We start from the raw sequence: 11,893 nt of genomic DNA on the forward strand, positions 1-11,893 counted from the left end.
TATCACCTCGTACTTCGGTCAAAAAATAAATATAATAATAATAACGAAATAGGGCTGCATGGCGGTCAAGTGGTTAGCACGCAGACCTCACAGCTAGGAGACCCGAGTTCAATTCCACCCTCTGCCATCTCTGTGTGGAGTTTGCATGTTCTCCCCGTGCATGTGTGGGTTTTCTCCGGGTACTCCGGTTTCCTCCCACATTCCAAAAACATGCTAGGTTAATTGGCCACTCCAAATTGTCCATAGGTATGAATGTGAGTGTGAATGGTTGTTTGTCTATATGTGCCCTGTGATTGGCTGGCCACCAGTCCAGGGTGTACCCCGCCTCTCGCCCAAAGACAGCTGGGATAGGCTCCAGCACCCCACTGCAACCCTCATGAGGATAAGCGGTAGAAAAAGAATGAATAACGAAATAAAAACATGTGAAACTGTGAATTGATGATGTGATGCATTCAATTGTAACCTGACGCATGTTCAAATGAAATTCAAACCATTACCATCACTATACACTTCTTTCATCCAAATTCCATTTTTCCGTTTGCCACAGCGGATCAGCACGGCGAGCGGCGACGGGCGACATTACTGCTACCCGCACTTCACCTGTGCCGTGGACACGGAGAACATCCGACGGGTATTCAACGACTGCCGGGACATCATCCAGCGAATGCACCTTCGGCAGTACGAACTGTTGTGATGGGAGCACGTCCCGTCTCGCTCTCTCTCTCTCTCTCTCTCCTCTGCCATTCTGCACCCCCACCCCCTCCCTCTGTGGAGGACGATGAAGTACTACTGAAGTGTGTCAAATCCTCTTCTTTGCTTTTTTTTTAATGATTCTAATAATGATGATGGATTAATTTGACTGAGCTTATTATTTTCATGTTTCCTTTTGAAGGCCTTGACTCGTCATTCCACTAAGCTTCACGCTACCTCCTTTCTTTGCCCGCCCCTTCCTTTAGTTTGACTTATTTTGCCTTTTCATACATGCAGGATGTCTGTCTTTGTGTGTGTGTGTGTGTGTGTGTGTGTGTGTGTGTGCCAGTCACCCGACTCCGCCCCCTTTGGGTGTCACTCCTCCAGCTCCCCCCGCCCATGTGCAACCAATACGGATGAAGAGTTAAATGCACTTTTGCATCAACTTGTTTTTTTTGTTTGTTTTTTTGAGTACTTTGCTGGTTGTCCCGAGGAAGCATACACACACACACACACACACAATGTAGCATCGCATATTTATTCCACCATGTTAGCTTAGGAGCCACGTGGCTGGGGGGGGGAGGTGCAATGATAATAAATGAAGGAAAAGAGAGAGCTACTGACCCTGTTAGCCCCACAGACCTCCTGCTGACCTTCCTAAACACACACACACACACACACACACACCCGTCCTTCTAGCATACCTGGTGGGAGGAGAGAAAAGTGTATTTTTGTTGTTCTTGTGTTAACTTGTACACTGTGCAAGGTTGAATGATGGTGTACAGACTGTAAAATGTAATATTATTTTGTACAACTTGATTGAAAGAAAAACAAATCTACTTGTAGATCTTTGTGCCTTGATTATGGCTGTACCTGTAAATGAGCTCAGATGTAAGTATGTTTTGGACTGCGCTGTACAGCTTGATGTCAAACTCTCCCTGGGCAGCAGAGGACTTTCTGCTGGCTGGCGGACTTTCTCTGTAGACTTTAGTTTTTTTTTCTGGTTTATAAAAAAAAACAAAAGAGGAAATGCTCTTTATTAAATAATACAAAAAAATAGGGAAAGAATCCTTAAAAAGCTGTATACATTATGCAAATTAACCACTTACCTGCAGAGAGGACCATGCCTTTTCCTCTTTCTGTTCAATTCTGTTCTTTCATTTGATCATTGCTTTAAAGAAACATTGGAAATCCATTGAAAGCGTCCAAATTTCAACCTGGTGTTGTTTTGAATAGGAACCCACATTCTTGTTTCTTTTTCCTTTCACTTGCGTGTGAGATCTTTACCGATGTGCGTGCCTGTGCACGTGTACATAAGACATTATGGACTCACATGCAGTGTGGGTGCGTGCAAGGAGAGTATGTGTATAGAATTTTATAAATGTATGTACATGTAAATTTATAGGTCTATATAAATATATATGTACAATTATACATGTTTATGTGTGTGCCTAGGTGTACATACCTATGTATGTATACAGTAAATATGTATACATATGTATGTATACAGTAAATATGTATACATACACACATAGGAAAGCATGTTTAGAATGGAGAGGAATAAATGAGAGTGTGCAATATTAGTAATTATTTTGGTCCTTTGGGAGCCATATGCGATGGCACAGGCACTAATGAATGTGTGAGCAGCACCCGACAAGACGAGCTCTTCCCCTTCTTGTACAAACAGCATCACCCCCCAACCCCCTCCAAAAAAAAAAAAAAGAACTAAAGCGTGACCACAGAGTGACTGGAGGTGCCAGACACCTCGTTTGTGCCCGGGAGGATGATGAATTGATATTTTTATTTTTCTTTAAATAAAGAGGCACATTAGAGGATTTCATTTGCTTCCTTTCCACTGGCGTCCTAAATTGATGTCTCATCGGGGAGGGCAATCTACAATGTTTAAGACACTTCAGCACCGCTTGGACGATTGTTCATCATTTGTTGTGTTTTGGCCCCTTTCCCTTTTCAGACTACAAACAAACTGTCCTAAAGCAGTGTTTTTCAACCTTTTTTTTACATTAGAATAATCTTGCGACATACCACTAACCAGCTCACGTGCATCACTAAGTCTATTGGAGGAACGAGAGAATCGGCGACGTGTTGCCACACGGACGAATATCACATTGCTCTGTCAGTGTTTACACCACGGACACTCGACAATGACATAATATTTGCAGAAATTATTAATACATGATTAATAATTTTAAAAAGTGATATTGGATAATTCCTCACGGCAGACCTGATTGGTTGAAAATCACTGTCCTAAACCCGCTTGCATACCCCTAACTAGTGGTGTATCGGTCATGAACGAACGGGTCAAAAGAAGTAGTTCTTTTTTGTGAACGGCATGAACGAGGTCACCGCTCTTAAAGTACCTGTTCAGTCCGTTCAGTTGTAAATGCTTTTTTTGATTGGCTGGAGAGTCAGTTCACCGTTCCTTTTGTAGGGTGGGACAATCTGCGTGCTTGCCTGTCTTAACCTATCGTCGCGCCTCGCTCTGTGGGTGGGGTTAGCTAGCTGACTGAAAGACCGAAACCTAAAGATTGACGAAGACTGTCGGTGACCTCGTTCATTCCGTTCCCAAAAAGAAATAGTTCTTTTGACCCGTTCGTTCATGACCGACACACCACTAGTCATCACGTGTTGTTGCCCTGTTGAGTCGGCTAACGACAAATTGCCCGAAATGAACGGATCTTTTTACTGAATGGCCCGGAATGATGGGGTTTGAATGAACGGCTTTTCCCACCACTACACCCCCCCCCAACACCCTATGTACTCCATAAAACTCCAAGCAGGTGTAAAGGTGGTGATTTATTTAGCAGTTCATTAGAAATATGTCAACCATTTGGCACCGAAACTGAGCTACCTCAGAGATGTGTCATAAAAGATAAGGCCCTAAACAAAATAAATGACATGACAATCGAGTTCACATCAGTTCACAGTGAATACATGGCTCAACAACGCATGTATGACAAATAAGTATTAGTTATAATAATCATAAACTTTGTCTCTGGCTGCTAAAAAGAAAGAAAAAAATATGGCAAAGTGCTGGAAAGTCAGTGGTGGCTCTCAGACGGCTGCTTCTCTTACCTGGTTACATTATTACAAGTGCCGCCCTCGGGGGGGCGCGAGTGGAACTTAAACATCAGTTTGTGCGACACAGGCCACAAGCACGTCATAAATATCACAACTTTGAGTCCTTTAAAAGAAGAAAATAGAAACTCGCGTCCTTCCCAGTCTCGGGAAGCATTTCCAAAACCAACCAAGACCGTTTTCTTTTGTCACATTCCAAGGAATACCAAGTTGGAATCGCAATGGCCGCTGGGTAATGTAGTGTCACATCGACTTGTGCTTCCCCAGCAGGCACAGGCTGAGACACTGCAGCAGGCCTTTCATCCACAAACAGTGAGCCAGGATGAGCAGCAGCAAGCAGACGCCGGCCGAGCAGTACACGCCGATCACCGTGCTCTCCTCCGGGAGGAAACACTTGGACAGAGCATAACTGCTCGGTGACACTGACGCCTTGGAGACAGGAGGGGGGGGCACAAACAACGGTTTAAAGTCGACAGTTCTACCGAACTGGAAATATTCTCAGCATATAAATGGCCGAAACATGTGTGTCAACACCATTAATCCATTAATCTAGATGCCTTTTTTAAAAAAGGTTAAACAAATGTTTTGTGTTTAAATCGAATGTTGTGTCAGCCATTGTGGCACGCGTGGGCTTTGGTGTCAGAGGCGAGGACGCAATGCATCATGGTAGATGTAGGCTGTACTCTCACAGGCGGTAGCTAGTTTTATTTTAATACTGTATATATTTCAATGACATATCATTGTTGATTTACAAAAACTTAAAAATGCACTACATTGTACAATGAAAGGCCTCCCTTACTGTAACAGTAGTTAGCAGGTTATTGTTATTTTTTACTTTGAATTGACCATACTAATTATAATGCCTCTGGCTTCTGGCGTTGAAATACCTTTCCCGGAAGTCACGTACCGCCCCTGACAAGACACCCACCAGGATGAAGCTGGGATTGTTGCGGTTCCTCCAGCTGAAGGATGGCACGCTAATTTCCGGGTACTTGTTGCCATGAAGAACCTCGCATCCGCTGTGGGTGTGGCCACTCAGGATGAGGCGGGGCTTAAACCACTGCAGCAGCTGAGGAACAAAAAAATATATATCTCACTCAGAAAGAGAAATTCTAGAAAAGCAAGCAGTTAAAGGGTCCCTGACTTGTTGATCAACTCTGCTTGAATATGTTTTATATTGTTTGGAATTATCTTCTACATTGTTCATTTTTTGAAAGTGAACAGTAAATATAATGATATAGTATATAAATATATATATATATAAATATATAAATATATATATATATATATATATATATATATATATATATATATATATATATATATATATATATATATATATATATATATATATATATATATATATATATATATATATATATATATATATAATATTAACATAGTAAATAGTACTATGATGACGCAACAGTGGACCATGCTATCACTGGTCCCATTGTACCGTGGTTCTTATCAAGTCCAGAGCGATAACTCCAGCAGAAATACCGTAGTGTGTAAAATGCAGCAATTCCACCAGTGACCCGATGTAAAACTTGTGCAAGTATGTGGCGCCACAGGCTTATACGTCATATCCACTCTTATATACTATACATCAATAAATAGAAATACAGACACAATAATGCTGAAGAGGAGGACATTCAAGAAAGGAATTCAAGGAATTCTGTCTGCTGTTCAATACTGACACGGACTAGTTGTACCACTGGTTGACAGGCACTGTTTGGGGAAAAAAAATCCTTTATTTTATAAAAAATTCTTTCTGTGTTACATCTTACTGTGCGCCAAATATCCAATTCCCCATAACTTTTCTTCCTCTAAACTTACTGTGTTTATTCGGTGTAAGTCATGGAGCAAAAGCGCTTGTCTGTGTAGCATTATAGCATAGAGGAAGCGGGGTTGCTAATAGCCTTTTCCCACCACAATTACAACAACTCATTGGTAGTCTCGCAAAACATATTACACGTTACCGATGCTGGAGAAAAACCTAACGCTAAAATGCTAAAGCTACTGACCAATGAGAGATGTCTTGAATTCTCTTTTTTTAGAAACTTCGACTGTCCAGTCTCTACTTCCGGATCGGATACAGGATCCAACACATACGGCTGTATGTTAAAAGCCGACGTTTTAAAAAGATAAATTGCCGTTTATCAACTCCTATAAAGTTAACAACACAAACCGGCAGTATGTACTTGGCAGTGTGACCAACCGCAGCACAGTGGGCATGCCTGGGCGCAACCACAAATCCAAAGAAATACAGCTGGACTAGGTGCAGATTCTGGAAGAACTCGAACGCTTTCTGTGCTGGTTATCGTGTGTAGCTGCTCGATAGGAGTCCACAATTCAATACAAATGGCTGAAAAATGAGCATAATAGGTCCCCTTTAAACCTTCCTCTTTTGGAAAAGAAAACAAACTTACAGTATCACTCGGATACTGTGAACGTCCAGCAGCACACAACGTTTTGGCTTGACTACCATGTTGATGAAAAATTCATTTCAAATTCATTCATTTCCAGAAATGACGATTTGCTGCAACAATTTCAACAAGGGTGGTGACATGAACTAGAAATGTCGTTTTTGCAAATTTACTGTTCCCTCTCAAAAAACTAACAATGTAGATCATAACAAACAATATATAACATATTTAAGAAAAGCTGATAAATCATGTAGGCTGCACGTTAAACGAGTGGTGAGCATGCAGGCCTCACAGCTAGGAGACCCGAGTTCAATTCCACCCTCGGCCATCTCTGTGTGGAGATGCATTCCAAAAACATGCTAGGTTAATTGGCGCCTCCAAATTGTCCATAGGTATGAATGTGAGTGTGAATGGTCGCTTGTCTATATGTGCCCTGGGATGAAGTCAGCTGGGATAGGCTCCAGCATACCCCCCCCAACCCTAATTAGGATAAGCGGTATAGAAAATGGATGGATGGTGACCCTTTAAGATGTACTCACCCTCTGGGAGGCGTCCTTGGACAGCACGTCATACTTCTCCCTGAACAGAAGGTGTCGCTCTCCTGGCAGCGCTGCGTCTATGCCGGTGCAGCCTGCGTCGCTCACTCTGTACAGCGGGTAGTGCTAGAGAGCGGGAACAGCCTCATCGCATCTTCATTCGTTCATCTGTTTCATTTCAATTGACGTAGCTTACCTGTAACATGATGGGGGGTGTGGGGGGGTACACCTGCGCGGCCTCACAGCCGTCCACTGCTGCGGCGGTGCCAGAATGTGAGCTCTGTGGCAGAGAAAACCAACATTTGACTTTGCCTCCCAGCAGGAGCGCCACGTTGTCCCGCATGTTGCCGACCTGACTAAGAGAACAGTTGAGGTCTCTGGAGAGTTTGATGAGCTCCTTCTCCACCGCCTGGCAGATGGGGCAGCCATCACCATGCAGGGCCACGCTGTTCACCAGCAGGAAACTGAAATGAGGATTTGATATTAGTATTATTATTATTATGACAGTAGTCAGATGCGACCTCCTCGCTGAGTCACTTACTTGACTCCATTTTTGGTGACGATCCTGGTGGAGGAGGCATTGAAGACCTTCTCAAAGCGCTGCAGCTTTAACCAGTCCATCCTGCAGGGGGAGACAAAGTCACTTGTCACCAAAACAACTCAACTTCCTCTTGGTTATTTCCTGCTGTTTCACAACTACCTCATCTTGTGATAGAAACTAAACTAGTAGACTTGTGTACTTTGAACATCAGTGTCACACGCCAACAACAAAATAATAATAATAATTGTGATGGTAAACCTCCATGTTGCGCTAAAACTGTAACAATATGTGAATATGCGAGCCTCTTTGTTGTGTCTTTCGACATTGTCTGCCAGCTGATGACTGACTTGCTCGACTTGACAATCCTGTCCAGCAAATAAATACGCAGTACTGCAGTACAGCTGACGCTCACAAGTCCAGCTACATCCCTTCTAGAAGCCTCTTCGCCTTTTGGAATTTTCCCATAAATGAACCGCAGCTCCTTGTTGCCATTGAGCACTTGTGCAGCCCCAGACTGTACATGCTTGACTATCGACAAGTCACAATTATCTTGCTACTCACTTGAATAGCGCTATGTGTTCAGTGGATAGTACAGCTGTCTCTTAACAACATACTGTATGTAGTCATTGCAGATGAAATATGGCTCCCTCGCTCTATATTCAAGTATCGCGTTTCATGGTTGACTATTAGTCAAAAATATTGAAAGATAAGTGAAACGTAGGCGGCACGGTGGTCTAGGGGTTAGCGCACAGACCTCACAGCTAGGAGACATGCGTGGGTTTTCTCCGGGTACTCCGGTTTCCTCACACATTCCAAAAACATGCTAGGTTAATTGGCGACTCCAAATTGTCCATAGGTATGAATGTGAGTGTGAATGGTTGTTTGTCTATATGTGCCCTGTGATTGGCTGGCAACCAGTCCAGGGTGTACCCCGCCTTACGCCCGGGATAGGCTCCAGCACCCCCCGCGACCCTCGTGAGGAAAAGCGGTAGACAATGAATGAATGAATGAAGTGAAACGTAGTATTATGGCCTCTAGGCAACATTGATGAGACATGACATTACATGACCTTCACCCGGCATGTCTGAAATGAAAAAAAAAACTTCTCTCAATCTGTGTGAAAGTGGTACATTTTTGCCATTTTACTTTGTCTTTCATCCTCATTTGTTAGGTTTATTTATTAAATTTTTTACCGCTTATCCACATGAGGGTCGCGGGGGTGCTGGAGCCTATCCCAGCTGTCTTCGGGCAAGAGGTGGGGGGTACACCCTGCACTGGTGGCCAGCCAATCACAGGGCACATATAGACAAACAACCATTCACACTCACATTCATACCCGTAGAAAACCCACGCATGCACAGGGAGAGCATGCAAACTCCATGCAGATAGCCAAGGGTGGAATTGAACTCGGGTCGCCTAGCTGTGAGGCCTGTGCTCTAACCACTCGTCTCAGGTTTAGTAAATTGGAAGCTACTGCGATTGGCTGGCAACCAGCTGGGATAGGCTCCAGCACACCCCTGCGACCCCAGTGAGGATAAGCGGCATAGAAAAAGGATGGAGGCTAACTAGTTAGCTTAAAGAAAGAAAAATCGGGTATTATTTAATGTACGTATATATGGCTGTAATACTGGTAAAAAAAATCCCTTATCTGGGTCAGGACTGTCCTGTCATAAAAATGCTTGCTGTAATGTGAGGGTGTGCAGGTAAATGTTTGAAGTCACATTTCATCATAACTGTTATTTTTGTGGCATTGGAGACCCTGCCTCTGAATGTTCTGAACTCCTGCGTCCTGTCGCCCGGAGGAGAACATAACTTTATGGCTTGGCTGGTGTGAAAGTAGGACAGTGAAACTGTGATCAAACTCCACCACAGCTTATCATGAACTGACTCCATAAACATAAAAGTGTGTGTGTGTGTGTGTGTGTGTGTCCTCACTCGTAATGGAAGCCGATATCGTGGTTACCAACCAGTACGACCAGCTCTGTGTTGCTGGAGTGTCTGAACATCCTGTGGAACCGACGCACGTCATCCTCCCAGTGCTGCAGAGACAAAAACAACATTTCACTGCATTTCATTCTCAATTCCTCGCGTTTTATTGCATTTCTAAATCCATTATTAGAGCCCATTAGACATAAAATAACACCCCTATAGTCTATAGTCTGAACCAACAAACTCGATTTAGCACAAAAGAAGATGAATTAGGATGCAATAAACAAAAGCATGCATGAAGCAAACCAAGCCAAGCGTCTGTGAGGATGCATCCCTACCTTCTGGGTGCTCCACTTGCCCTCGTCGAAGATGTCCCCCAGAATGAAGACCACCTCGGGCCTGAGGAGCCACACGGCGGTCTGGAAAGCTCTCTCCATCTGCCATTCCCTGCACACATACAACCCGCCTAATCAAGCCGTCGGTGCCTTTTTCTTTAGCTTTGTTGTTACCTCCTCAGCTTGTCGAACCAGTGGCCCCCCACGGCCCCCAGGAGGTGCGTGTCCGACAGCACCATGGCGCGGACCGGCGGCGATTCCTCCCCCCCGCGCGCATGCTCGATCCTGGGCCAGGCGCACTTGAGGATGGTGGGGAAGTAAATGAGATACTCGCAGAAGAAGAAGACGCCGCCGACCAGCAGCATCAACAAGACGGCGACCCCCCATTTGACGCTGAACCTCGGCATGGCTTTGTTATGGTGCTGACGACCCCCCGACTGGCGCACTGGCGGTGATGGAGCGACCCATGAGGCATCTTCTTCTTTACATTCTCCACCCCATCTTCCTCCTTCACGTCCCCGGCCGGGTGATGGTCATGGCGGCAAAGTTGAGAGAGAATCAAAACCACCGTCCGTCGACGGAGAGACACTCATCCAGTCGAGGCGAGCTCTGCGCGGCTCCGCTCGTCAAGCCGCATCCACGTTTCCGGTACAAAAGCAAAATAAGACCGGAAGTGGACTACAATGATGCAGCTTCACTTAGCGGACCCCAATATGATAAATATTACCAATTATTATACGCTAAACAATGTGATAATACCAGCAATATTTTACGGGTACTTTTACTTTGAGTTTTATTCCACTTTTTATGACTGTAAAATGTTCTTAATAATAAGATGCATAAAGTACGTCTGTGAATATAGCAAATAGCTAATATTGTACTATAAACATTCAATTAAATATGAACAACAATTCAAGTGAAATAAGATAATAAGCCTTCAAAAGCTGAAGACCATCGCTCCGAAAATGAGAAAAAAACTCTCCAAACCGGTACAAAAATACGTCCCAGTAGGACCCAGTAATGAGTAGCGCCACTGTTCCGGGCACCGCTCCCCGTTTGACAACGCCGCACCGCCTGAAGCTGAATGAAAACGCACCCCAGATCATGATGGACCCCCTCGGCTGCGTCGGGGAGAAAACATCTCAGGTGGAAGCCATCTGGACCGCCAAGGTTACATTTTGTCTCCACCCTTCAATGTCCCATGTTTGATGCTCCCTGGCAAAGACTAAACGGGCGGTTTTGTGGCGTGAAGGAGACGAGGTCAGATGCCGTCTGATGGTTATTGCGCTGCAGTCGGCACCAGCAAGGGCCTTCATTTGGGTCCTCCAGCTTACCATAGGTGTAATTTCGGGGTCTACCACTTGACGTTTTTGTTCCGTAATGCTGAGGATCTTTCCAAAAATATATATTGACTGAGAGGCCTTGCTTATGCATCTTGACGAGAAAGCTTCTTAACTTTCGCCATCAGGAGGGCATGACCGTGTAAATGCCTGACATAAAATGAGTATTTTGAGCATATTTTGGCTTTTATAGGCTGTGGTCACACAAGCTTTGTCAAAGTTAGTCTGCGGACAACAAATACAAAAGGGGGACGGGGCCGTCCATCAGGAGCAGTGGGGGAGGAGAGACATAATGCTATTCTGTCTGATATATTTTCAATATAGTTTGTCAACTTGTGGGAGCGACAAGTGACAGAAGAAGAGCGTATGAAAGATTTAGCTAACGATTAAATGAATGGCGATGAAGTCTCACACACATTGGAGCAGATGGGACAAATCGGATTAAAGCTATTGGGCGCCATTACGCACACACTAAACTGGTTCCATGAGCTCCTCAACCTGCTAAACCAGTCACTTTGTCTTCCACACTTCCTGCTTCTCACACCCAAATTTGCTAGAGACGATTTGAAGGAGAATACTAAGTATGAACGAAAGAGTACTAATAATGCTGTTGACTGTACATTCATAGTTTACAATATCTGTCCTTCCGCATGGTGATGCTGCGAGAGCCAAGAAAGCAAAACGTGGGTGTAGGCCGCGTTCCTCTCCAGATGTTGAGCCTGGCTGTGCTCCACGCACAACAACAAAGACACTTTTGCAGACATGGAACAGCATTTCAAGCAACTCACAAAGCCACTTTGTGATGCACACTGCATTCTCTTCATTAGGGGAGAGTTCACCACCTTTGCCCTCGCTACCATTGCTGGTCGTCACTCTCTGATGACTGTGCCATGCTCTTTTGGACCAACACAATCTGTTCCAATCAGTTTTAGTTAAGACATCATGAAAAGGCAGTTAGTCTGTACCAAGGTCAAACTGTGGCCACCTAAAGACATTA

At 44.3% G+C, this 11,893-nt stretch overlaps 2 protein-coding genes across 4 annotated transcripts in view; one reads left to right on the forward strand and one right to left on the reverse strand.

The window, feature by feature from the left end:
• LOC131109453 (guanine nucleotide-binding protein G(olf) subunit alpha) overlaps window positions 1–2,543 on the forward strand; it is a 43,058-nt gene extending 40,515 nt beyond the window's left edge. For both annotated transcript variants that reach the window (XM_058061484.1, XM_058061485.1), the window contains exon 11: window positions 548–2,543. In XM_058061484.1, the coding sequence (XP_057917467.1) occupies window positions 548–694 (147 nt within the window). In that variant the 3' untranslated portion in view covers window positions 695–2,543. The remainder of the gene's footprint in view (window positions 1–547) is intronic.
• A 943-nt stretch (window positions 2,544–3,486) lies between these two features.
• On the reverse strand, window positions 3,487–10,164 carry mppe1 (metallophosphoesterase 1). 2 transcript variants are annotated; one of them, XM_058061487.1, is made up of 9 exons: window positions 9,731–10,164; window positions 9,560–9,668; window positions 9,228–9,331; window positions 7,293–7,373; window positions 7,104–7,215; window positions 6,948–7,031; window positions 6,755–6,877; window positions 4,715–4,855; window positions 3,487–4,215 (listed from the first exon to the last, which is right to left on the reverse strand). In XM_058061487.1, exons 1-9 carry the CDS (start codon window positions 9,961–9,963, stop codon window positions 4,030–4,032), a joined length of 1,173 nt encoding a protein of 390 aa, XP_057917470.1. In that variant the 5' UTR covers window positions 9,964–10,164; the 3' UTR covers window positions 3,487–4,029. The 2 variants fall into 2 exon arrangements, with proteins under 2 accessions (XP_057917470.1, XP_057917471.1); XM_058061488.1 differs by having other exon boundaries at window positions 4,674–4,855.
• Between the last annotated feature and the right edge of the window lie 1,729 nt (window positions 10,165–11,893).

This window comes from Doryrhamphus excisus, chromosome 22 (assembly GCF_030265055.1).
Source record: "Doryrhamphus excisus isolate RoL2022-K1 chromosome 22, RoL_Dexc_1.0, whole genome shotgun sequence".
Taxonomy (NCBI): domain Eukaryota; kingdom Metazoa; phylum Chordata; class Actinopteri; order Syngnathiformes; family Syngnathidae; genus Doryrhamphus; species Doryrhamphus excisus.

What these genes read in the sequence shown, in the direction of transcription:
- mppe1 (XM_058061487.1), bottom strand. Translation starts at nt 9,963, where the DNA reads ATGCCGAGGTTCAGCGTCAAATGGGGGGTCGCCGTCTTGTTGATGCTG. An exon ending in TCAACTGTTCTCTTAGTCAG is followed by an intron (nt 7,032 to 7,103) that starts GTCGGCAACATG and finishes TCTCTGCCACAG; the next exon opens with AGCTCACATTCTGGCACCGC. An exon ending in ACAATCCCAGCTTCATCCTG is followed by an intron (nt 4,216 to 4,714) that starts GTGGGTGTCTTG and finishes CCTGTCTCCAAG; the next exon opens with GCGTCAGTGTCACCGAGCAG.